Here is a 26,739-nt window from a genome sequence, read left to right as displayed (position 1 = left end):
CAGGGTGATGGCAGTTGCTTTTCTCCTTCGTTTTTGTTTTACTGCTTCCCTCACCTTTTGTTTCTGTTCCTTTCCCTTCTTCTCTCTAGAAGGAATATGGCATTCTGACTCAGGGAGAAGTCTTCCTGTTTGTTTACAAAGTATGAACTTAGTGTCACGGTCAATAGTGGTTTGGCTTTTAATAGATCTTTTGAATCATGAAAGAGAACTATTGGAGCAAACAAAACTTTACGTACTTTTTATTTGAGATTCCTAAATGATAAGGGAAAATACGCAAGGTCTCCCCACTGGCAGTGTTCCATACGCACAGAAGAGATCTGACCCCTTGTTCCAGTGGAGCCCTGTTTAATGAGTGATTTTGTCATTTGCTTCTTTTTCCTATAGGGAGAAGAAAATAGAGGGACTGAATTTTATTAGATGCTTAGCTGCTTTTCATTCTGAAATATTGACTACAAAGTTGCATGAAACAAATTTTGCTGTAGTTCAAGAGGTAAACTTATATTTCAGTTGAGTTAAGAATTGTTTGAATAACAAAGAAAAAGTATGCCACATTACTTGACCTTTAAAAAAAACCTCTATACTAAATGATATGAGTAGGCTTGTGTGTAAAGTAGCTCATGCCTTACTTTGCAACATTTTAAAAAATTTATTAAATGTTGATTTTTAGGATATAATATAATACGTATTAAAACATGTTACTTTAATAGTAAATTGATTTCAAAGTCATTATTACTGATTTTCTTTCAGAATATCAACAAAATATACATTTTGGAAATTTTTTTTAGGTGAAAAATTTACGCTCTGGAGTTTCTCGTGCTGCTGTGGTCTGTTTAAGTGATCTTTTCACTTACCTGAAAAAGAACATGGATCAAGAACTAGATAGTACAGTAAAAGTTTTGTTGCACAAGGCTGGAGAATCGAATACGTTTATAAGAGAAGATGTTGACAAAGCATTGAGAGCCATGGTCAGCAATGTAACTCCTGCACGGGCCGTTGTTTCCCTTATCAATGGAGGACAAAGGTAACGCTCCAAATAATCTTGACATGTCTTAAACTAAAAATGCAATTGTTTGCAATCTGAGGTGTAGGAAGAACACAAGCAAATTTCAGTATTATTTCAGTCAAAAAACAAATAGTTCCTATGTGATAAACATCATATTAGGTGCTGAGCATACAAAGAATAATAATATTGTTATTCTAATAATGTTACTTACATTCATAGATCTAGAACTAAATAAATGTCAGTAATTATTTTGTTTTCTTTTTAATTCTTGGGGAGGGATAGCTAATGCAAGTAATTTGTCATTTTAGCCTCTGAGGATGATTGTTGATGGTTAGGAGTAGTTTAATCATTTAACTTTAAAGGTATATCTTTGGAAAATAGTTCATACATCAACTTTGTTCTAATTGACCATGTTTTCTTGTAGCCATTTACACATTGCAGTAAGAAGATGTACAGCCCAGCATTTAGCAGATGTAGTGGAATTTATGGAACCAGAGCGTATTTTGTCTGGAACAAAGGATATGGCTGACCGTATATTACCAGCTGCTGCTAAATTTGCTCAGGACAGTTCGCAAGAAACCAGGTGAATGAATAGCTGCTCATAATATTTGCTGAATCTGTTAGTATAAGGGCATAAAAGTCGGCCACAAAGGTTAAAGAAGAATGAACATTTTTCCAAATAGACAAGTGAGTTCCCCAGGGATTGGAGCTGGGAATGGTCTTATTTAACCAATTTGTAAACACTCTTGAGGGAGTGCACAGTGGATTCTCCACATTTACAGATGACACTACATATTTCTGGGTAGTGAGATGCCATGTCACAGGGATGAACTGCATGAAAATGGCACAAGACTGAGTGCGCAGAAAAGTGGCAGAAGAACTTCATTGTGGGCAAATGTAAGGTAATGCATTTAGGGGAAAATGATGTATTTTCCAAGCAGCCAGGTAAAATCAAGGAAATAGGTGCACATGAAAAATACAGGAAACAAATGGATAACATATCTCCTGAAACATGAGATATCTGCACTTAGATAATTCCATGAATTCCTGATTGCTGTACTTGAAGAACAGTTTTAGGAAGGTTAAGAACAGTCAGAGAAAGATGACAGAATAATTAAGATTTGGATGGGACAATAGCTGTATTGGTGACAGAAATTTTGGATGTAGTCAGAAGCCGAGGTTCAATTCCTAGACCCAATCACTGTTTACCCTTAAGCAAGTTGCTTAACCTCTGTTAGCCTCGGTTTCCTTGTCTGTAAAATTAGGAAGTTCAGACTAGGTGATTGATAATGTCCCTTACAAAATCTAAAAATATATGGCAGTTATATATGAAGGGAAATTAAAAGGGAAGAAGGAGGATCCTAAGTTCACAGAGACCAAAGTGAAGGATATCAAATTTTTAACCTTTTAAGACAAAAGTGTCCATTACCTTAGGTAACTGGAGCTAATCTTGTGGAAGTCATCATACCGAAAGCTAATGTAGAAGGTAAATGTCTTTGTCTTCTATTGCTGAGTAACAAATGACTACAAACATAGTGGCTGAAGGCAACACAGATTTTTTTAGCTTACCACTCTAGGTTAGCAGTTGGGCGCGACTCTCTGCTTGGGGTCGCCCAAACCTAGATGAAGGTGATGAAGTGCTGGGCTCTTTTCTTGGGGCTCTGTGGAAGAATCTCCTTCCAAACTCATTCAGGTTGTTGGCCCAATTCAGTTCCTTGTGCTTATAGGACTAAGGTCCCCATTTCCTTGCTGGCTGTCAACCAGGGTCCCCTCTCAGCTCCTTAAGGCCACCCAAATTCCCTGTCGTGCAGCCCCCTCCATCCTCAAGCCAACAACAGCATGTTGAATCCCCCTCGTGCAGAGACTCTCTCTGACTTCCTCTGCTGCTACTAACCACAGAAGGCTCTCTGGTTTTAAGGCTTCGTGTGATTAAATTAGGTCCAACAATAATCTCCCTGTCGTAAAGTCAGCGGTACCATATAACATAACGTAATCCTGGAAGTTATAGCTCATCATATTCACAAACTGTAGGATTAGAGAAGGACATCTTTGGGGAACCGTTTTAGAAGTTCTGGATGCCACAGTGAAGTTCAAAACAGTTTAGGAGAGTTGGATCATAATAGACTAATTAGGAACAAAAACGTTCATAGTGGTGGTTTTGTGTATATCTTAGCCTTTCTTTAATGGCATGGTAATTCTTCTAGTCTATTTTGTCATTTCTTAGATTCTTATTTGACGTTTTAAAATTATAAAATGGTACAACTTTCCAGTTTCAATATTTCTCACATTTTGTCACTATTGCTTGTTTACTTGTTTGTTTTAGCCATTCCCATATCATTAGGGCTGATGGTAGACCTACAGTCCTTACCATTCTGGGCTAAAAGTTAAAATCATCTTTGAAATTTTAACTCATTAGGAGCTACTTATCTGGGTATAGACCTTATTCCGGTTGTGGGGAGAGAAAAGTAATTTTTATTCTCTGATATTACCTCTCTTTCTGTAATTTTATTACATTTGAAGGAGTCTGGTTGATATAGGTGATCCTGAGAGCATCCTCTACCCCTCCCCCACAAAAGCCTTGCCTTCTCTGACTCTTCTAGTCCCATATATTCCAAGTTGTAGGCAAAAATATACTGTAATTTATTTTAGAGTCAAGCCTTTTTGAAGAATAATAATATGGTATTATTATGAGGTACTATAAGACCCCTCTATCCAAAAATATCTCCAACATGCACTTCCACGATATCTGAGGTTTTACCATTACAGTGATACCTTGGCTTAAGCTATTATCCTAAAAGAATTATTTTAAAATTCATATAACATAAAAAACCTAGTTTGGAGAGCACTACACATTCATTAATGTATCAACCAAGATTTATCAACTAACTTTGGGTGTAGTTTAGGCAGCAGACAAGAGGTTTTTGAAGAATTGGAACCCAGGTAAGTTTTGGCAGGGAAACGAGAGAGAGGGTCAGAAATACAGAACCTAGGGAAGGTTGACTCAAGCCGGAACATATGGCAGCAAGTGAGCAGCAAATGGTCACTGGGCAAGGAGCCCTGAACAAAGACGACTTCTCCTAACTCACAATTCTGCCGAGTGCCAGCTTTGATATGGACCCCACGGTGCCAGAACAAGAGAATTGAAGCTTTTGGCTCTCCATCTGACGCATAGCTGCAAGATTTGAAGCTAGTGTTTTTTAAAGATGGGTGGCAAGAAAGTGCTATACTCTAGTACAGTTAGTGTTTCAGTGGCTTACTTAAGATATGGATGGTAATGTTGATGTTGATAGGTTTTTTTCTATTGAAAAGAAAACTAGGGCCAGCCTGGTGGCGTAGTGGTTAAGTTCACGTGCTCTGCTTTGGCGGCCAAAGGTTCGCAGGTTCGGATCCTGGGCACGAACCTACCCACTGCTCATCAAGCCATGCTGTGGAGGTGTCCCATATACAAAAAGTAGAGGAAGATGAGCACAGATGTTAGCTCAGGAACCATCTTCTTCAAGCAAAAAGAGGAAGATTAGCAACAGATATTAGCTCAGGGCCAATCTTCCTCACACACACACACAAAAAAAACTGCATCTGAGGACAACAACTGAGCTTGTGAAGAGAGGTAAAATACTTACGTATTTCTCAAATATCCTTAGGTATTATGGCCGAAAGATGCTTTTCCTCATGATGTGTCATCCTAACTTTGAAAAAATGCTTGAAAAGTATGTCCCGCCTAAAGACTTGCCATATATTAAGGAATCTGTTAAAAGCTTACGGCAAAAGGTATGTGGGAAGAGTTTATTTTATAAACAACTTTAAAAGCAAAGTTCACTTGCCCAGGAAGGTAAAGGATAGAAATAATTACTTCTTTGATTATTTCTCTGTTAACTCTTCAGAATTTATCTCTGGTAGCGTTTCAGCAACTGCAGGACTAAGTACACATTCCCAGTGTCGGTAAATGCTTGTTGAACAGAAGCTTGACATTTGGTAGAATGTAGCGTGGCTTATTGGAGTTACAAGACTTGTGTTTGAATCACATCTCTGAGAATTAGCAACTGTATCGTTTTAGCACATCACTTCGTGTCTTTCACCAGAATTTTAATTTTTATAAAATGAAGACAGTGGGGGCAGAGCAGTGGCCTAGTGGTTAAGTTCATGTGCTCTGCTTCAGTGGCCCAGGATTTGCAGGCTTGTATCCCAGGCTGGGACCTACACACCACTCATCAAGCCATGCTGTGGAGGCATCCCTCATACAAAATAGAGGAAGATGGGCACGGATGTTAGCTCAGGAACAATCTCCTCAAGCAAAAAAAACAGGAGAGGATTAGCTGCAGATGTTAGCTCAGGGCCAATCTTCCTCACCAAAAAAAAAAAAAATGAGGATGGTGATGTTTATCACGCTTAGTCCCTGCTTTATTTCCCTTGTGAGTTCCGTGATTAGAACTCCTACCACACTGCAGGGCATTGATAGGGAGCTCCTTGAGGGAAAGCCCCATGTCTTATTTATCCTGGAAAATATCCTGGGATTCAGAAATGTGTGTGAAATGAGTAACTGCGGGAATACCACGCAAAATAAAATGTGAAAAATGTCTTATAGAAAAGTATTCCAGGGGCCAGCCGTGTGGCGTAGCGGTTAAGTGTGCACGCTCTACTGCTGGCAGCCTGGGTTCGGATCCTGGGTGTGCGGTGATGCACCACTTGTCAGGCCATGCTGTGGCGGCGTCCCACATAAAGTGGAGGAAGATGGGCATGGATATTAGCTCAGGGCCAATCTTCCTCAGCAAAAAGAGGGGGATTGGCATGGATGTTACCTCAGTGCTGATCTTCCTCACACACACACCAAAAAATGTTCCATTTACATATTATTTTTTGCAAATATATGTTTAATTTAATAATGGAGGGCCAGCCCCATGGCTTAGCAGTTAAGTGTGTGCGCTCCACTACTGGTGGCCCAGGTTCAGATCCTGGGGTCGCACCAATGCACCGCTTCTCCGGCCATGCTGAGGCCGCGTCCCACATACAGAAACTAGAAGGATGTGCAACTATGACATACAACTATCTACTGGGGCTTTGGGGAGAAAAAGGGAAGGGAAAAAAAAAAAGGAGGAGGATTGGCAATAGATGTTAGCTCAGGGCCAGTCTTCCTCAGCAAAAAAAAAGAGGAAGATTGGCATGAATGTTAGCTCAGGGCTGATCTTCCTCACAAAAAAAAATAATAATAATGTAGAATTTTTTTTGTGGTAATTTATGTTATTCATCCCTGATAATCTTGGGCAAAGGATTTGTTCTGAAGGGGTAATACGTCGGAATATGGTAATACACATTTTAGAGAATTTTTTCTGCCTATTGATCTTAAAGATTTCAGCTTAATTCATATAGAACTTATTAAAATAACCATGCAAAAAATTATTAAAATGAGGCAAGGGCTGGCCCCGTGGCGTAGCAGTTAAGTGCTCACGCTCCGCTGCTGGAGGCCCAGGTTCGGATCCCGGGCGTGCACCAATGCACCCTAGTCAGGCCGTGCTGTGGCGGCGTCCCATATAAAGTGGAGGAAGATAGGCACAGATGTTAGCCCAGCGCCAATCTTCCTCAGCAAAAAGAGGAGGATTGGCATGGATGTTAGCTCAGGGCTGATCTTCCTCACAAAAAAAAAAAAAGAAAATGAGGCAGATCATATTTGTGAGGCATTTCAAGTACAAGTATCAAGAAAAAAAGAGGTAGGGGCCAGCCCCGTGGCTTAGCGGTTAAGTGTGCGCGCTCCGATGCTGGCGGCCTGGGTTCGGATCCCGGGCGCGCACTTATGCACTGCTTCTCTGGCCATGCTGAGGCCGCGTCCCACATACAGCAACTAGAAGGATGTGCAGCTATGACATACAACTATCTACTGGGGCTTTGGGGAAAAAAATAAATAAATAAAATTAAAAAAAAAAAGAGGTTTTAAATAGTTCTTATCATAATGTTTATTCTCACACTTGTGTTGCATAGGAATTCATTGTTTATGTAATGTGTTCATATTTGCTATATAGATTTTAAGCTTTAAGAAGAGTAGTAATAAATTATAGCATATTAATCTTTAAAAGTTTAAAGTTTTACCAAGCCAATATCATTTCCTGTTAGTTGGTCACATATATTGTTAATTTACTACTAATTACAAGGTATTTTATGATTCTGATGTCCTTTAAAATATAAGCATAGCAGATTATTAAAATGCTTTTAATCATAAAACAGATCAATAATGGCTGCTATGAAAATTACAGTATACAAGTTATTTTACTTTACTAGTTCTAAGACTTTTATTACACTGCCTTTTCTTATATTTACTTATAGGGTTTGGGAGAGATGCCGCTAGATACTCCTTCAGCAAAAGGAAGACGATCTCATACTGGCAGTGTTGGAAATACAAGGTCATCACCTGTTTCTAGAGATGCTTTCAACTCCGCTGAAAGGTAGGACCATTTGGTAGTCCACATCATTAGAGAAATTGCTCCCCAATGATAGTAGTCTCTTTTGGATATTTTCATGAACTATCCCAGGGGTATTTGTCAAAATTGAATGGAGTTTTAAAAGTTGGTAAGGACTTAGAAAGTATGAGATAATTAGATTTAATAAGGCAGTTATATATTTATGGCAACTTGCTTTTACATGCAGTAAATATTAGTAAAGCTTTAGTGTTATTAAACTTGTCAATATTAGGCCTGTGTTGGACAACTCTGATTAATTTTTTTTAATTTATAACCTTTAGTTTTTTCCCTTGATTATAAAAGTAATACATAATTTTGGCTAAAGAAAAAAAAACAACTACAAGCATTAAAAGAAGAATTTAACTAATCCACTATAATACCACAAACCAGAAAAAAACTACTCTTAAAATTTTTGTAAATATAATAGTATATACAATTGTGTAACCTGTTTAAACTGTTTAACAACATTTAATAAGTTGATTATATAATTTTAAAAAATCTTTCAAAAGTATTATGATCTCTGGTATTTTTAAATATATTTTAAACATTATTTTTAAAATGAGTAGATACATAGGTATCTTTCATATTTTCTGTATTTGTGTATCTTTAAAATTATTTTATAAACTAAAATAATAAATTTTTAAAAGATTAAAATCCATGTGAAAATATATGCTTTGGGATCTTGCTTTTCAGAGTACAGTCCACAGAACAGCCACATGGGCATCACCTAGGAGCTTATTAGAAATGCAAAATCTGGGGCCGGCCCGGTGGCGCAAGTGGTTAAGTGCACGTGCTCCGCTGCGGTGGCCCGGGGTTCGCTGGTTCGGATCCCTGGCGCACATGGACGCACTGCTTGTTGAGCCATGCTGTGGTGGTGTCCCATATAAAGTAGAGGAAGATGGACACGGATGTTAGCTCAGGGCCAGTCTTCCTCAGGAAAAAAAAAAAAAAGGAGGATTGGCATCAGATGTTAGCTCAAGGCTGATCATCCTCACAAAAAAAAAGAAATGCAAAATCTTGTACTCCCTCAGGCCTACTGAATCAGAATTTGCCATTTTTCCACATAAAGAGATTATCACATAAGATCCTGGATCAGATATTTTGATCAAAAACCATTTTTTACACCCAACAAAAAAAAATGCTTTTTTAACGTTTATTGAGAGTATACAGTGTGCCAGGCCTTTTCTTTTTTTTTTTTTGGTGAGAAAGACTGGCCCTGAGCTAACATCTGTTGCCAATCTTCCTCTTTTTGCTTGAGGAAGATTGTCCCTGAGCTAACATCTGTGCCAGTCCTCCTCCACTTTTTATGTGGGATGCCACCACAGCATGGCTTGACGAGCGGTGCATAGGTCTGTGCCCAGGATCTGGGCCCACGAACCCCGGGCCACAAAAGCAGAGTTCACGGACTTAACCACTACACCACCGGACCAGCCCTGCCAGGCCTTTTCTATTCAGTTACTTATTTCATAGATGTCTCTCAATTTGGGTTTATCTGATATTTTCTCACAGTTAGATTGAGATTATGCATTTTTGGTAAGAATACCACAAAAGTGATATTGAGCCCTTCTCAGTGCATCATTTCATGAGGTGCATGGTGTCACTGTCTTACTACTGATAACATTAGCCTTGATCACCCAGGGTAAGGTGGTTTCTCCACTGCAAAATTGCTATTTTCCCTTTTTAAGTAATCAATATCTTGAGACACTTTGAGACCATACAGATATCCTGTTTCTCATCATACATTTGCCCACAAATTTTAGCGACTGTTCATAGATCTTGCCTACAGCAATTGTGTTTTTTAGTCTAATGGTGTTCTTTATTCCCCTTATTCCTTCTACATTTGTTAGTTGAATTTTTCTGTAAAGAAAACTGCCACTTTTTCCTCCATGTATTTATTTATTCAAATACTTATAAAAAACTAATGGATTTTTGTTATAGTCTGTGGGTTATAATCCAGTGCTATCGTTATTCACTTCTGCAAGTTGCTCCCGCCCTAGGAGCTCCCTCAAGCTGGCTGCTGTGCTCACAAACATGTCCTTACTTTCTGCCGCCACAAGATTCTCCCGGATCATCTTGTACTTTATTTCCTCTTTTCTAATCCGTATGTTTTTAATTTCTTCTTCTTGCCCTGTTGTTACTGCACTCACTAGAACATTGAATACAATGTTGAGTAAAAGCGGTAAGAGCAGACACCTTTACCTTGTTCCTGATCTTAGGGGCAAAACGTTCAGTATTGCACCAGTAAGTATGATGTTAGCTGGAGATTGGTAGAAGCCCCCTATCAGATTGATGACGTTCCCTTCTCTTCCTAGTTTGAGTTTTTATTGTGAATGGGTGTTGAATTTTGTCAAATGCTTCCTCAGTGTCTATTAAGATAATCATATATTTATTCTGTTAATATGGTGAATTAGTCATTGATTTTCAAATGATAAAAAAGGTAACTTGTGTTCCTTGGATTAGTCCCACTGGACCATGATGTATTATATTTTTCGTATATCACTGTGGTTGATTTGCTAAAATTAGTTGGGTATTTTTGTGCCTATATTCTTGAGGTCTGTAGTTTTCTTTTGTTTTTTTTTGTGTGTGAGGAAGATCGGCCCTGAGCTAACATCTGCCAATCCTCCTCTTGTTTTGCTGAGGAAGACTGGCCCTGGGCCAGCATCCACGCCCATCTTCCTCTACTTTGTATGGGACTCTGCAATAGCATGGCTTGACGAGCCCAGCGACAAGCTGGGATCCGAACCTGTGAGCCCCAGGCCGCCACAATGGAGCGCGCTCACTTAACCACTTGTGCCACCGGGCAGGCCCCAAGGTCTGTAGTTTTCTTGTCTTGGAATGTCTTTGGTTTTGGTATTGGAATAACGCTAGATAATACCCTTAGGTTTCTTCTTTAATACAGGGGCTATTTAGAAGTGTGTTTAATTTTCAAATATTTGGAGATTTTCCAAATATCTTTTTGTTAATGATTTTGAATTTAGTTTTTTTGTGTCATTGATTTCACTCCATATGATTTCAGTTCTTTTAAATTTATTTTGTTTTATGGCCCAGCATGTATTCTGTTAGTGAATATTTTTATATCTGCTTGAAAGAATCTGTATTCTACTCTTCTTGGGCGTAGTGTTCTATAAAATGTCAGTTGGGGCCGGCCCCGTGGCTTAGCGGTTAAGTGCATGTGCTCCGCTGTTGGCGGCCCGGGTTTGGATCCTGGGCGCGCACCGACGCACCACTTCTCTGGCCATTCTGAGGCCGCGTCCCACATACAACAACTAGAAGGCTGTGCAACTATGGCATACAACTATCTACTGGGGCTTTGGGGGAAAAAAATAAATAAATAAAAATTAAAAAAAAAAAAGTCAGTTAAGTTGATTGATTATGTTATTTGGTTCTTCGTACTGATTTTCTGTCTACTTGTTCTATCAATTGCTGACTTAGAAATATTAACATCTCCAGCTATATTTGTGGATTTGTACTTTCAGTTCTATCACTTTTTGCTTCATGTATTTTGATACAGTGTGATTAAGTTCAGATATATTTAGAAGAGTTGTGACTTTTTGATGAATTGACCTTTTTATCACTATGAAGTATCTCTGTTTATGTTTGGTAATATTTCTTTTCCTGAAGTCTACTTTGTCTAATATTAACCATTTTATTGTAATTTGTTTGCATGCTATACCTTTTGTTTTTTCAATTACAGTATTATGAAGATATAATTCATATAGCATGTAATTCACTTATTTGGGAAAGACAGTTCATTGGTTTTTATTATATTCACTGAGATGTGCAACCATCATCCCAATCAATTTGAGAACATTTTCATCAGCTCAAAAAGAAATCTCATATCATTTGCAGCCGCTACTCATTTCCCCAGCCCTAGGCAATCTGCTTTCTGTTTCTATGGATTTGCATATTCTGGACATTTCATGTAAATGGAATCATGTGATATGTGATCTTTTGTGACTGACTTCTTAGACTTGGCATTGTGTTTTTAAGATTCATCCAAGTTGTAGCATGTATCAATACCTCATTCCTTTTTATAGCTAAATTGTATTCCATTGTATGGATATACTACATTTTGTTTATCCATTCCTCAGTTGATGGATATTTGGGTTTAGTTGTAGATATATGTTTTCAATTCTCTTGGGTATATAGGAGTGGAATTGCTGGGTCATGTGATAACTCTATGTTTAACCTTTTGAAGAACTGCTAGACTGTTTTCCAAAGTGGGACCATTTTACAATCACACCAGCAGTATAAGAGGGTTCCAGGGCCAGCCCTGTGGCTTAGCGGTTAAGTGCGAACGCTCCGCTACTGGCGGCCCGGGTTCGGATCCCAGGCGCGCACCAACGCACCGCTCTCCGGCCGTGCTGAGGCCGCGTCCCACATACAGCAACTAGCAGGATGTGCGACTATGACATACAACTATCTACTGGGGGGCAAAAAAAAAAAAGGAGGAGGATTGGCAATAGGTGTTAGCTCAGAGCCGGTCTTCCTCAGCAAAAAGAGGAGGATTAGCATGGATGTTAGCTCAGGGCTGATCTTCCTCGGAAAAATATAATAATAATAATAAGAGGGTTCCAATTTTTCCACATTGTCATCAACACTTATTATTCAAGTGGGTGTAAGCTGGTATCTCGTTTGACAAAGGCTCTGTCTTGGACCAAACTTTAGACAGGCTCCTCTGAGCCCTCTTTTACACTAGGCCTCCTCCTTTGGCCCTGCCCTTGGGGGCCTCAGCCAGTCTTAGCAAAGAATCCTGCTCAATCAGTCCCTCCCTCTCCTGTGATATCTGATCACCCTCCATATCTGATCCAGTTCCTTATCCTCCACCTTGATGTGTAATTACCAGGCCTGCCTTTAGCAAGAATCCTGTTAGACCAGTTTAGCAAGAAACCTCCCCACCTTGATGTGTCCTCTTCTTCTTTTCCATCCACTGACCCCCTCACTCTGCCTGTTGGCTATAAATCCCCAGTTGTCTTTGCTGTATTCAGTGTTGAACACACTCTGTCTCCCATATTGCAATAGTCATGACCTCTTTTGCAGTAATCTTAAATGAAGTCTTCTTTTTCATTTTACAAATGGCAGAATAATTTTTCTTTGCTACATTATAGTTTTGACTTGCATCTCCAGTATGTCTTTTCAAAGTTTATTTTTTGTAAACAGTATATGATTGTCTTGCTTTTTTATCCAATCTAACAATCTCTGCCTTTTAATTAGGATATTCCACCATTTATATTTGATGTAATTATTCATATGGTTGGGTTTAAGCCTATCATCTTTATATTATTTTTTAATCTGTCCTATATTTTCTGTTTCTTTTTTCCTCTTCCTGCCTTCTTTTGAATGGATTGAGGTGTGTTTGTATGTGTATATGTTTTTTGTTTTTTGTTTATAATTTTATTTACTTATTTATTTTTTCCCCCAAAGTCCCAGTAGATAGTTGTATGTCATAGCTGCACATCCTTCTAGTTGCTGTGTGTGGGACGCGGCCTCAGCATGGCCAGAGAAGCGGTGCGTTGGTGTGTGCCCGGGATCTGAACCCGGGCCGCCAGCATCGGAGCGCGAGCACTTAACCGCTAAGCCTCGGGGCCGGCCCATGTATGTGTATATGTTTATTTTCATATTCCATTTATCTCCTCATTGTTTTTTTTAAGTGGTTGATCTGGGCTATGTAATATACATACTTTATAATATGGATCTTATCTTCTCATAGTCTACTTTAAAATAATGTTAGACCATTTTAGGCATAATGTAAGAACCTTAATTACAGCCGTATATTTCCATTCCTCCTCTTTCATCCTATATGCTGTTTTTGTCGTGCATTTTACTGCTCCCTATATTATAATACCCACAATACATTATTGTTATATTTGCTCTGACTAGTCATTATTGAATAGTCAGTATCATATAAATTGTATTATGTAAGTAGCATTGCCATGAATTGTGTTCATTCTTTTTACCCCCAATTTTATTGAGATATAATTGACATATAACATTGTATTGCTCTGAATTGTACAACATAATGATTTGATATATGTATATATTGTGAAATGATTACCATAATAAGTTTAGTTAACATCCGTCATCTCACATAGTTACAAATTTTTTTTCTTGTAATGAGAACTTTGAAGATCTACTCTTTTAGCAACTTTCAAATATCCAGTACAGCATGGTTACCTATAGTCACCATGCTGTACATTAGACCCCCAGAACTTATTTATCTTATAACTGGAAATTTGTACCTTTTGACCACCGTTGCCCATTTTGCCCAACCCCCACCCCCCCACCTCTGGCAACCACCAATCTATTTTCTGTATCTGTAAGTTTGGTTTTTTTAAATTCCACATATAAGGGAGATCATACAGTATTTGCCTTTCTCTGGCTTATTTCACTTAGCAGAATGCCCTCAAGGCCCATCCATGTTGTCACAAATGACAGGATTTCCTTCTTTTTTTATGGCTGAATAATATTCCATTGTGTATATACACCACATTTTCCTTAGCCATTCATCTGTCAGTGGACACTTAGGTTGTTTCCATGTCTTGGGTAATATAAATAATGCTGTAGTGAGCATGGGGGTACAGATATTTTTTCAAGATAGTGATTTCATTTCCTTCAAATATATAAACCAAAAGTGGAGTTGCTAGATCATATGGTAGTTCTATTTTTAATTTTTTGAGGAAACTCATACTGTTTTCGGTAATGGCTGCACCAATTTACATTCCCACCAACAGTGCACTAGGGTTCCCTTTTCTCCACATCTTTGCCAACACTTGTTATTTCTTGTCATTTTAATAATAGCCATTCTAACAAGTGTAAGGTAATATCTCATTGTGGTTTTGATTTGCATTTCCCTGATGATTAGTGGTGTTGAGCACCTTTTCATGTACCTCTTGGCTATTTGTATGTCTTCTTTGGAAATATGTCTATTCAATTCCTCTTCCGTTTTTCAATCAGATTGTTTGGGGTTTGTTGCTATTGAGTCAGACGAGTTCTTTATATATTTTGGATATTAACCTTTTATCAGATATATTATTTGTAAATGTTTTCTCCCATTCAGTAGGTTTCCTTTTCATTTTATTGTGTAGAAGCTTTCTAGTTTGATGCAGTCCCACTTGTTTATTTGCTTGTTTTGCCTTTGTTTTTGTTGTCAAATCAAAAAACTCAAAAAAAATGTCAAGGAACTCACCTCTTATATTTTGTTCTAGGATTTTTCTCATTTCAGGTCTTACATTCAAGTCTTTAATCCATTTTCAGTTGATTTTTGTTTATGATGTAAGATAGGGATCCAGTTTCACTCTTTCACATGTGGCTGTTTGGTTTTCCCAACACCATTTGGTGAAGAAACTATCCTTTCCCCCATTGTATATTCTTGGCTCCTTTGTCATAAATTAATTGACCATATATGCATGGGTCTATTTCTGGGCTTTCTGTTCTGTTTCATTGATCTATGTATCTGTTTTTATACTAGTACCATACTGTTTTGATTTCTATAGCATTGTAATACAGTTTGAAATCAGGAAATGTGATGCCTCTAGCTTTGTTCTTCTTTCTCAGGATTGCTTTGGCTATTCCACATCTTTTGTGGTTCCATACAAATTTTATGATTGTTTGTTCTATACCTGTGAAAAATGCCATTAGAATTTTGAAAGGGGGCCGGCCCCATGGCTTAGCAGTTAAGTGCGCACAGTCCGCTACTGGCGGCCCGGGGTCGGATCCTGGGCGCGCACCGACGCACCGCTTCTCCGGCCATGCTGAGGTCGCGTCCCACATACAGCAACTAGAAGGATGTGCAACTATGACATACGACTATCTACTGGGGGGTGGGGGGGGGCGGGAAAAGAATTTTGAAAGGGATTGCATTGAATCTGTAGATCACTTTGGGTAGTAAGGACATTTTAACAATTATTAGTTCTTCCAATCCACAAACATGGAATATCTTCCATTTATTTGTGTCGTCTTCAGTTTGTTTCATCAATGTCTTATTGTTTTCAGGGTAGAGATCTTTCACCTCCTTGGTTAAATGTATTCCTAGGTATTTTATTCTTTTTGATGCATTTATAAATGAGATTGTCTTCTTAATTTCTTTTCAGATAGTTCATTGTTATTGTATAGAAATGTAACTGATTTTTGTATATTGATTTTGTATCCTGCAACTTTACTGAATCTGTTGGTTAGTTCTAGCAATTTTCTGGTGGAGTCTAAGGGTATTTTATATATAATATCATCTGCAAAAAGAGACAGTTTTACTTCTTTCTTTCCAATTTGAATGCCTTTTATTTCTTTTTCTTGCCTAATTGCTCTGGCTAGGAGTTCTAGTACTGTGTTTAATAAGAGTGTCAAGAGTGGGCATTCTTGTCTTGTTCCTGATCTTAGAGGAAAAACTTGCAGCTTTTTACCTTTGAGTATGATGTTAGCCATGGGCTTGTCATATATGGCCTTTATTATTTTGAGGTACCTTCCCTCTGTGTCCAGTTTGTTGAGTATTTTTATCATGAATGGATGTTGAATTTTGTCAAATGCTTTTTCTACATCTACTGAGATGATCATATGATTTTCATCCTTCAGTTTGTTAATGTGGTGTATCACATTGATTGACTTGTGGATGGTGAACCATCCTTGCATCCCTGGAATAAATCCCACTTGGTCACTGTGTATGATCCTTTTAATGTATTGTTGAATTCAGTTTGCTAATATTTTGTCGAGAATTTTTGGGGGCCGGCCTAGTGGCGCAAGCGGTTAAGTGCGCGCACTCCGCTGCTGCGGCCCAGGGTTCACCGGTTCAGATCCCGGGGGGGCGCATCGACGCGCCACTTGTCAAGCCATGCTGTGGCGGCGTCCCATATAAAGTGGAGGAAGGTGGGCATGGATGTTAGCCCAGGGCCAGTCTTCCTCAGCAAAAAAAGAGGAGGATTGGCATTGGATGTTAGCTCAGGGCTGGTCTTCCTCACAAAAAAAAAAAAAAAATCGGGGCCAGCCCCGTGGCTTAGCAGTTAAGTGCGCACGCTCTGCTACTGGTGGCCCGGGTTCGGATCCCGGGCGCGCACCGACACACCGCTTCTCCAGCCATGCTGAGGCCGCATCCCACATACAGCAGCTAGAAGGATGTGCAACTATGACATACTACTATCTACTGGGGCTTTGGGGAGAAAAAGGGGCAAAAAAAAAAAAAGGAATTTTTGCATCTATGTTCTATGATCATTTTTAATGTCTTCTCTTTTTTATAAATTTTATTAATGTTAATATCCCTAGTGAATCTCTCTATTTGACTGTTACTTTATCTTTTCCCCCTAAGGTATATTAAGTGTTATTTTACTGTCAAATCCATCCTGTTTTGAACAACAAAAAAGCCATCTTTAAAGACAGGTATCAGGGGCCTGGCCCGGTGGCCTAGTGGTTAAGTTCGCGTGCTCCGCTTCGGCAGCCTGGGGTTCGCAGGTTTGGATCCTGGGCGTGGACCTAGACACCGCTCATCAAGCTATGCTGTGGCATGTGTCCCACATACAAAGTAGAGGAAGATGGGCACGGATGTTAGCCCGGGGCCAATTTTCCTCAACAAAAAGAGGAGGATTGGCAACAGATGTTAGCTCAGGGCTGATCTTCCTCACCAAAAAAAAATAATAATAAAAAAGTAAAGACAGGTTTCAGTAATTAGATGGCTTCTTCAGGTGTTCTTCTGTCTTCCTCTTTTCATTTATTCACCTTTTATGTATGATATAGTCTTCAGTTTAAACATAAATTTAAATCTCTTTATTTCTCATTGTATAAAATTAATCATTTCACAAATAACCTCAGATTAATGTATTTAAACAAATTAAAAATAATGGATAAATACATCTAGGATCTGCATTTTAGATCACCATCTTCTGTCCACTTTCAGGATAATTCTGAGTCATTCATTAATCACTGCTTGTAAGGCAACTTGAGCACTGACTTTAATACTGCTAGTCAGAGAAATCGTGGTAACTGGCAGTTGTTACCATGGTCTGTAAGACCAGTCAATTTGCATGACTCTTTAGTTTTAAAGGGATCATCGTCTGCCACATTGAGTCACCCCTTTACAGCAATGAAAAATATTATGCTTGTAATACAAAGTAAGTGAAACAGTAAACCCTGCTGGTCTCAAGATTCTCGTTTTCCCATGCATGTTCACATGGCTATTTTGCAGAAAAGAGTTAACACAGCAGGTCTGAGACTGCTATCCTTGGAAAGGCCCACTTGCAGGGTGAGCCTTTGGCTAGCTTCTGGGAACTAGAACTTTAGGAGGATTCCCACCATTCCCTAACTGATAATAGTAGTTTACTGTGCCTAAATTATTTGAGCAAACAATATGGTTTATGCTGAAGACCTGCTTTCTTTTTTTTTTTTTTTAATAATTTTATTTATTTATTTTTTCCCCCAAAGCCCCAGTAGATAGTTGTATGTCATAGCTGCACATCCTTCTAGTTGCTGTATGTGGGACACGGCCTCAGCATGGCCGGAGAAGCAGTGCGTCGGTGCGTGCCCGGGATCCCATACCGGGCCACCAGCAGCGGAGCGCGCGCACTTAACTGCTAAGCCATGGGGCCGGCTCTGAAGACCTGCTTTCCTTCTGGGAGTCTGGAATTTTAGTATGTCCTAGGAGACGACCAACCGTGACCAACTCCCCATAAAAGCCCTGGGCACTGAGCCTCTGATAAGCTTTGTTGGTAGACAGCATTTCACAGGTGTTGTCACGGTTTGTTGCTGGAGGAATTAAGTTTGTCCTGTGTGACTCCACTGGGAAAGGACCCTTGGCGTCTTACCTCTGGTTTCCTCCAGACTTTGACCCAAGCGCCTTTTCCCTTTACTGATTTTGCTTTGTATCCTTCTGCTATAAGAAATCTTAGCCGTAAGTAAAACTACATGCTGAATCCCGAGTCCTCCTAGCAAATCACCAAACCCAGGGGAGATCCTGGGGACCCCTAACACAGGTATTGTGGCTATGGGTTAGGTCATTTTGTGAATTTTTGAAAAATGAATGTATAATGAGAATTATGTATGTTTGTATTTTTAATAGGAAATTAATAACAAAATTAAATTTACCTTTCCTTCACTTTAGAGAGGTAACTGAAGTTCGTGAAGTCACCAGAAAATCAGTTCCCCGCAATTCCTTAGAAAGTGCTGAGTACATTAAAGTCATAACAGGTTTATTAAATGCAAAAGACTTTCGTGATCGTATTAATGGGATTAAGCAGCTTTTATCTGATACTGAAAACAATCAAGAGCTTGTTGTTGGAAACATTGTGAAGGTAAGAATCTATGAAAATTAATTTTCATTTTCAAACTGTGGCTAATAAAGTTCATTAGTATAAAAAATTGCCCTAAATCTTAATACTTTGTATATGTTATTTTAAAGTGTTGAAATAAGTGAAAAGAATAGATTGCTTAGGTTTTGCTATGTTAAAAACATTCTAGATCAATTCAAAATAATTGGGAAAAAATTAGTGAGAATATAGCTGCTGATTTGTCCAAATCCTCACACTAGATGGTAACTCCTTGAAAGCTCTGTGTTCTCTGAGCTCTTGGAACCTGGCATTCAGTAAGTATATGTTGGGTAAATCAATAAATAGTTTAAAAACCAGGGCTTTTAAGAGACTTGCTATTACTTAAGAATAGATATTAAAATTTTTCATATGTAGGTTAAAATTCTGTGTATCCTAATTTGTATACGTACCTTTAGGAAGACAACAAGCAGTAGAGAGGGAGATTGTAATAAACGTTAGTGGTACCAGAGCATAGATTATTTATGCTTCATCAAAGTTTAGTTCAGTTAATTTCATTAGTAATTTGTTAATTCAATTCCATTTTAAATTTGTATTATGTGCATTAAACGTGGTAAACATACCATAACTACTCTTTTAATTCCAGTGGTGTTGCCTCTTAATTTTCAGAAGAAAAGTACCACATTACCATATCATGGGAACCAGAAAGTTACATTTTTGGATATCTGTTGAGTGAAAATAAATCTCTTAGGAAGACTATTTTTAACATGAAAAATGTTATTTATATAAAGTATTATAGTTTTTATATTTAATGTATAACTAATATATTATTATTATATAATTAATAACTGTACATATTAGCTATAACTATTAACTAATAATTCTAACTGATATATATAGATATCAGAAATTATTAGTTAATCGTCTCCACCTCCCAGAATAGCTCTTCACTCACCTGATGTCACTAAAGAATTGCTTAGCTGTTCACTTTATTATATCTTCAATATATGAAAGTTAAGAATTCTGAAGAGCAAGGAATAATTGTTAAAGTAATCAGGGTAAGAGGTAATGATAAAGATTTAACTCAGAAATTGCATCTAAAATTCTCATGAGAAACCTAAACTGAAACTAGGTCAGATCTCTACAGTGAAACTACTGTGGCTACTTCTGTTAAGAATGGAGATAAAAACTGAAATTTTTCTTGTGTTCTTAGAGTTAGCTAAACTAATGTGTACCTTCCAGAAAACGGCATTTTTATTGCATTTACAGTAAGTCAGTCATCTGCCTCCTGAGCCAAATTTCTCAACCTTAATTTATTAGGATGTCTTTTTGGGTGATTTTTGAAGCCTTCTTTTTTCGCTATAGGAAGATTTAACACTTAGATTTAGGATCCAAATTTTTATAAAATTCCTGTTATGTAAGTTCAAGTTAAATAAGATCTTATGGGGCCGGCACCGTGGCTTAGCGGTTAAGTGCACGCGCTCTGCTACTGGCGGCCCGGGTTCTGATCCCAGGCATGCACCGATGCACTGCTTGTCGGACCATGCTGAGGCAGTGTCCCACATACAGCAACTAGAAGGATGTGCAGCTATGACATACAACTATCTACTGGGGCTTTGGGGAGAAAAAGGGAAAAAAAAAAAAAAGGAGGAAGATTGGCAATAGATGTTAGCTCAGGGCCGGTCTTCCTCAGCAAAAAGAGAGGGATTGGCATGGATGTTAGCTCAGGGCTGATCTTCCTCACAAAAAAAAGGGGACGGGGGTCAGCCCGGTGGTGCAAGAGGTTGAGTGCTCACGCTCCGCTGTGGCGGCCCAGGGTTCGCCGGTTCGGATCCCGGGCGTGCACCAATGCACCACTTGTCAAGCCATGCTGTGCTGGCATCCCATATAAAGTGGAGGAAGATGGGCACAGATCTTAGGCCAGGGCCAATCTTCCTCAGCAAAAAAAGAGGAGGATTGGCAGATGTTAGCACAGGGCTGATCTTCCTCACAAATAAAATAATAATAATAAGATCTTATGTGTGTATGTTTTTAAGCAGTATATTTCTCCCTTAGTAGGTAAATACTATGAAATACCAAAGAGAGTTTAAATATAATAGGTATAAACATTATTTCACTTTAAATAATTTACCAATTTACTTTCAGATCTTTGATGCTTTTAAATCGCGACTTCATGATTCCAATAGTAAAGTAAATCTGGTGGCTCTAGAAACAATGCACAAAATGATTCCTTTGCTTAGAGACAGCTTGTCTCCTATAATCAACATGCTAATTCCAGCGATAGTAGATAACAATCTGAATTCCAAGAATCCAGGCATCTATGCTGCTGCCACAAGTGTTGTTCAGGCACTGAGTCAGCATGTAGGTAAGAAATCTTACTTTGGCACTCAAATTATTTCACCTTTACTTTCATACTTTGTGATTCTACATGTTTTTTATAATGCTGAAACCCTAGCTATTCAATTTTTGTCATTTAATGTGATAAAATTTTTTCATTTTCTCAGTAGTATTTTTAATCATTTCTGGTGCTTAAATATTATCCCATTAAATTGACTTTCTCTTCCCTTATCTTTGACTTTTCAATTTTTTTTCTACCTCAGCCTCACATCTGATACAAAATTAACTCAAAATGGATCATAGATTCAAATGTAAAACTTTTAGGAGATAACATATAAGAAAATCCTCAGGACACTTTGGGCTTGGTGAAGAGTTATTAGCATGACAGTAAAAGCATGATCCATAAAAGTCAATAAATTGGACTTCATCAAAATTAAAAACATTTGCCCTGCAAGAGACCTTATTAAGTGGATAAAGAGACAAACCACAGATTGGGAGAAAATATTTGCAAACCACGTATCTGACAAAGATTCATATCTAGAATATATAAAGAACTCTCAAAACTCAACATTAAACAAAAATTCCAATTAGAAAATGGGCAAAAGACATGAATAAACATTTCACCAGAGAGGATCTATGGATGGCAAATACACACGTGAAAAGATGTTCAACATCACTAGTCATTAGGAAAATGCCAATGCAGATTAATACCATGATCACTACACAAGTGTGTTAGCCTTTTCAGGCTGTTATAACAAACTACCAGTGACTGGTGGCTTAAAAACAACACACATTTATCTCTCACAGTTCTGGAGGCTGGGAAGTCCAAGATCAAGGAGCCAGCAGATTCAGTGTCTGGTGAGGGCCTACTTCCTGGTTCACAGAAGGCCATCTTCTGGTTGTGTCCTCACATGGTGGAAAGGGCAAGGGAGCTCTCTGGGGTCTTTTATAAGGGCACTAATCCCATTCATGAGGGCCCACCCTCATGACCTAATCACCTTCCAAAGGCCTCACCTCTAAATACCGTCACACTGGGGATTGGATTTCAACATATGAATTTTGGAAGGACACAAATATTCAGTCTATAGCAAGTATCAGAACAGCTAAAATTAAAAAATAGTGACAACACTGAATGCTAACAAGGTTGCAGAGAAACTGAATCTCTCACACATTGCTGGTGAGAATATAAAATAATATGGTATAGCCACTCTAGAAGATAGTTTGGCAGTTTCTTAAAAAACTAAACATGCACTTAGATATAGCAGATCAGTTGCATTCCCTGGCATTTATCCCAGAGAAATGAAAACTTACGTCCATGAAAAAACCTGTACATGATTGTTCATAGCAGCTTTATTTGTAACAGCCAAAAACTGCAAACAACCTAGATGTAATTCAATGGGTTAATCATGAAAAAAACTGATACATCCATAGTGTAGAATACTGCTTAGCAATCAAAAGGAATAACGATTGATACACACAATAGTTTGGATGGATCTCAGGGGCATTATGCTGAGTGGAAAAAGCTAGTCCCCAAAGATCTCATGCTGTAGAATTTCATTTGTATAACCTTCTCAAAATGACAGAATTACAGAGCTGGAAAACAGATTAGTGGTTGTCAGGGTTTAGGGCAGTTCAGGAGGAGGGACCAGATGTGACTACAAAGGGGCAGCACTGCAGAGGCCTTTGTGGTGATGGAATAGTTCTGTGTCTTATTGCAGTGCTGGTTACACAAATCTACACATGATAAAGTGACACAGAACTATATACACAATGCACCAATGTCAGAGTCTTTGTTTTGATATGTACTGTAATTATGTAAGACGTAACCTTTGGGGGAACGTGCACAGGACCTCTCTGTACTATCTTTGCAACTTCCTGTAAATCTATAGTTATTTCAAAATTAAAACTTTGAAAAAACCAGTAAAGGTAAAAACAACCCCCAAAAAGCAATTCTTTTTCTGTTTTTTTGATAAACCTATATACTATCATTTGGAATAAGATGCCTAAGAGATAAACAATTCTTTTTCTTTTTTATACTGTATGATAGCTCCTTTAATATTCTGTGAGGTATTTTTGGTTTTCACTTGCTGTAAAAATATTACTCTGTTAAGGTTTTATAGAGAATTGCAAATAGTGATTAACCACTTAAAAAATCTTTTTAGCACATTTGCATTTATTTGCATGAATATTTTTTCCTTTCAATGCTATGTAATGGAAAATAACTAAGATCTCGTAACTCTTTAAACATCTGTCTCTGTGTTATTCTTTTTGTTTAGACAATTACTTACTTCTACAGCCATTTTGCACAAAAGCTCAGTTTTTAAATGGAAAAGCAAAACAGGATATGACTGAAAAGCTTGCTGGTAAATATTTTTTAATTGTTATTTCTAAAGAAATATTTTATTAACTAACAATAAACTGATGGGCATTTCAATTTAATTTTAGGGATAGCTACCAAATTCAATATCATTACCCATGAAGTAGGAATAAATGGTATACTGATCCACAAGAGGACCTTTTAAGACTTTTACCCCAAAAATTTCCTTCAAAAGAATTTTATCCTTTTTTTTTCCGGTAAATATTTAGTCTTCCTGTTAGTAGAAATAGTACAGGAAAAATAAAAGGACATTCAAATCAAATATTGATGCTCATACAAAACTGTTATTTCAAATTATGTATCTGATTTAAGGTTCATGGGTTAAAAATTATACAAATTTTTAATTAACTAGATTTGGAAAACATTGGGATGCGTTTTGGGTTTGATTCCTGTCTTTACTACTTTTGCCTGAACTAATCGACCTATATATGGAATTCTTTTTTTTTTTTTTTTCCTGAGGAAGATCAGCCCTGAGCTAACATCCATGCCAATCCTCCTCTTTTTGCTGAGGAATACTGGCCCTGAGCTAACATCCGTGCTGATCTTCCTCCACTTTATATGGGACACCGCCACAGCATGGCCTGACAAGCGGTGCGTCAGTGGGCGCCCAGGATCCAGCCCGGGCTGCCAGCAGCGGAGCGTGCACACTTAACCACTATGCTACAGGGCCAGCCCCTATATGGAATTCTCATACTTGAAGATTCCAGTCTTTGGGAGGAAAGTTTCAGACCTTATTTTTTTTTAAATGCCTAACATTTTAGGACAAATGGCATAGGGAAGAAGCTTAGTATATTTTATATGCTTTTTTAATTAGCAGAACTTGAATTTATTTTTTTTAAAACCTCACTGTTTACCATATTTTTATGTTTCAGATATTGTTATGGAACTCTATCAAAGGAAGCCGCATGCCACAGAACAGAAAGTGTTAGTTGTTTTGTGGCATCTCTTAGGGAACATGACAAATAGTGGCTCTCTGCCCGGAGCTGGAGGAAATATACGAACAGCCACAGCTAAATTATCCAAAGCACTTTTTGCACAGATGGGTCAGAATCTATTAAATCAGGCTGCGTCTCAGCCACCACATATCAAAAAGAGTTTAGAGGAATTGCTGGATATGACAATTTGAAATGAATTATGAATCTTTGATGAAATATGATGAACAAAACTGTTTACATGATGACAAATGGAACTTCTTTAGAGTCACATTTTCAGTGCCTGCACTTCTCATCCAGTAAATTAAGTCAATGGCTATTTTTATTTGCAGCCTATGAGTACACATCTGTCCTGTATCAACCCTACCACTTGTTCCCATCACACAGAAACCTAAAATAATTAATGTAACCTAATATTCATGAATTCTGAGGCACATGGAATGAATCCAATTTTAATATTTTTGAGAAAAGTCCTGCTCATTTGCACTCTTCTATAGAAACTGCAGTTTGTTGCCCTGTATGTACAATTAGATTTGTAATTAAAAATATACTTTTTATTATGTAATCATGTTCTGCTATGTCTCATTACTCAGCCTTATTTTATGAAGTGGAAGAAAAGTCGTTGAACTATGTTATCACAAACTAAGTTTTGTGTGCTGTTTGTGGAAAACATGTATTTCTGAAATCAGTCTGCTAACATGATTGTGCAGTATTAGCTTGCTTTTGCTGCTGTGTTGATGTGATATATTCGCTTCCTATTTGGGTTTAATCATCTACATAATTGTAAAATTTGAGAAGTTATAATAAAGCATGATGACCAAAGTTTTGGGAAACATTTAAATACACGTTTAAGAAAACGTGTGGAATGTAACTTCCCTCTTTTTGTGTGCAAACACTAAATTTTATTTCTATATGTCCTGACATTTATAAAGGTGTTATTTTGCTGCCCAGTTGTGTAATTCTCAAAAATAGTGCCAGGTCTTCTATAGCTTTTCTCAGAATTCTTGGGCTACACGTACTGTATGCATCTTAAAAGAGAAAAGGAATGTTATAAAATAAAAGGATTTATTTCTGTAGATGTGTGAGAGGTGTCCTATTTTTCCAACTTCCATATATGTTAAAATGAAAAAAATATATATTGTAATATTGACCTATCACTTTCATTTGATATACTTGATATAATATTGACCTATGTCTGTTGACCTACCAGCAGACTTGGGTTATAGTTCTGGCTTTACAGGAAATTAGCTGTTGACCTTGAGCAAGTCCCTCACCAGGTCTAGGCCTCAGTTTTCTCACCTCTAAGATGTGAGGGAGGGCTAGATGAGTTTTAAGGTCCCATCTTGTTCCCATGTTGTAGTTTCCTCTGTGATGACTTTATTACAGTTGTGAACTACCTTCATTTTTTTCACTTTTGTGTCACCAGTTTTGTAATGTATTTGGCTGCTTTTTAAATTGTGATTCTTTGTATTAATCTGTGACTTCTGAGAAAAAAGCAAAAAAATGGGTTTTACATTTGAAGCTAAGATAAAAGAGTGAAGACTTGGTTACTTTTTCTATTTATAGGCACTGTTTTGTAGTTACATACATACTTGTAAAATACTATATCTTCTAAGTATATTTTATTATGTTCCTGTAGTTTAGGTCTGAAGTTGGCAAACTTCAGAAGTTCCCTTTTTCTGTAAAGGTCCAGAAAGTAAATATTTTTGGCTTTGTAAGCCACCAAGAGATTGTGGCGTATTCTTTGTTTTTGTTTTTTTAAAACTCTTTAAAAGTGTAAACAGCATCCTTAGCTCAGGCCAAACAAAAACAGGCCTCTGTCATAGTTTGCCAGCACCTGGTTTAGACTATTTTGACCTCAACTGTAAATCTGACATGGTCATTAAATTTTGCCTCAACCCTTTATGATATGCATCATTGAAACAGTAGTTACAGATTCCAAGTTTTATTAATTTTGACCACTGCGCTTGTTATTGCAAATGTGCCTTCTAAGTTTGCATTGATCGACTGTTGAAAATGTTGAAGGTAAATTTTAAATTTCAAAGATAAGAGAAGACCATTACTTTATGTATAAGCTTTATTATCCCTTATTTTGTTTTTTTTTTGTTTTTTGTTTTTTTGTGTGAGGGAGATCAGCCCTGAGCTAACATCCATGCCAATCCTCCTCTTTTTGCTGAGGAAGACCGGCTCTGAGCTAACATCTATTGCCAATGCTCCTTCTTTTTTTTTCCCCCCGAAGCCCCAGTAGATAGTTGTATGTCATAGTTGCACATAGTTGCACATCCTTCTGCTGTATGTGGGACGCGGCCATGAGGCCGGAGAAGCGGTGCGTCGGTGCGTGCCCGGGATCTGAACCCGAGCTGCCAGTAGCAGAGCGCGTGCACTTAACCGCTAAGCCACAGGG

At 37.9% G+C, this 26,739-nt stretch overlaps 1 protein-coding gene across 7 annotated transcripts in view; it reads left to right on the top strand.

The window, feature by feature from the left end:
* The window catches only part of TOGARAM1 (TOG array regulator of axonemal microtubules 1), an 81,952-nt gene extending 56,541 nt beyond the window's left edge, over nt 1-25,411 (top strand). For 5 of the 7 annotated variants that reach the window (XM_058540663.1, XM_058540662.1, XM_058540660.1 and 2 more), the window contains 9 exons: nt 385-490; nt 786-1,021; nt 1,428-1,586; nt 4,645-4,771; nt 7,316-7,434; nt 18,527-18,716; nt 20,835-21,054; nt 23,303-23,389; nt 24,276-25,411. In XM_058540663.1, the coding sequence (XP_058396646.1) occupies nt 385-490; nt 786-1,021; nt 1,428-1,586; nt 4,645-4,771; nt 7,316-7,434; nt 18,527-18,716; nt 20,835-21,054; nt 23,303-23,389; nt 24,276-24,529 (1,498 nt within the window). In that variant the 3' untranslated portion in view covers nt 24,530-25,411. The remainder of the gene's footprint in view (nt 1-384; nt 491-785; nt 1,022-1,427; nt 1,587-4,644; nt 4,772-7,315; nt 7,435-18,526; nt 18,717-20,834; nt 21,055-23,302; nt 23,390-24,275) is intronic. The other 2 variants (XM_058540664.1, XM_058540665.1) reach the window with 2 other exon arrangements.
* Nucleotides 25,412-26,739: the final 1,328 nt, after the last annotated feature.

This window comes from Diceros bicornis, chromosome 5 (genome assembly GCF_020826845.1).
Source record: "Diceros bicornis minor isolate mBicDic1 chromosome 5, mDicBic1.mat.cur, whole genome shotgun sequence".
Classification (NCBI taxonomy): Eukaryota; Metazoa; Chordata; class Mammalia; order Perissodactyla; family Rhinocerotidae; genus Diceros; species Diceros bicornis.
This window is presented reverse-complemented; position numbering and strand designations above follow the sequence as displayed.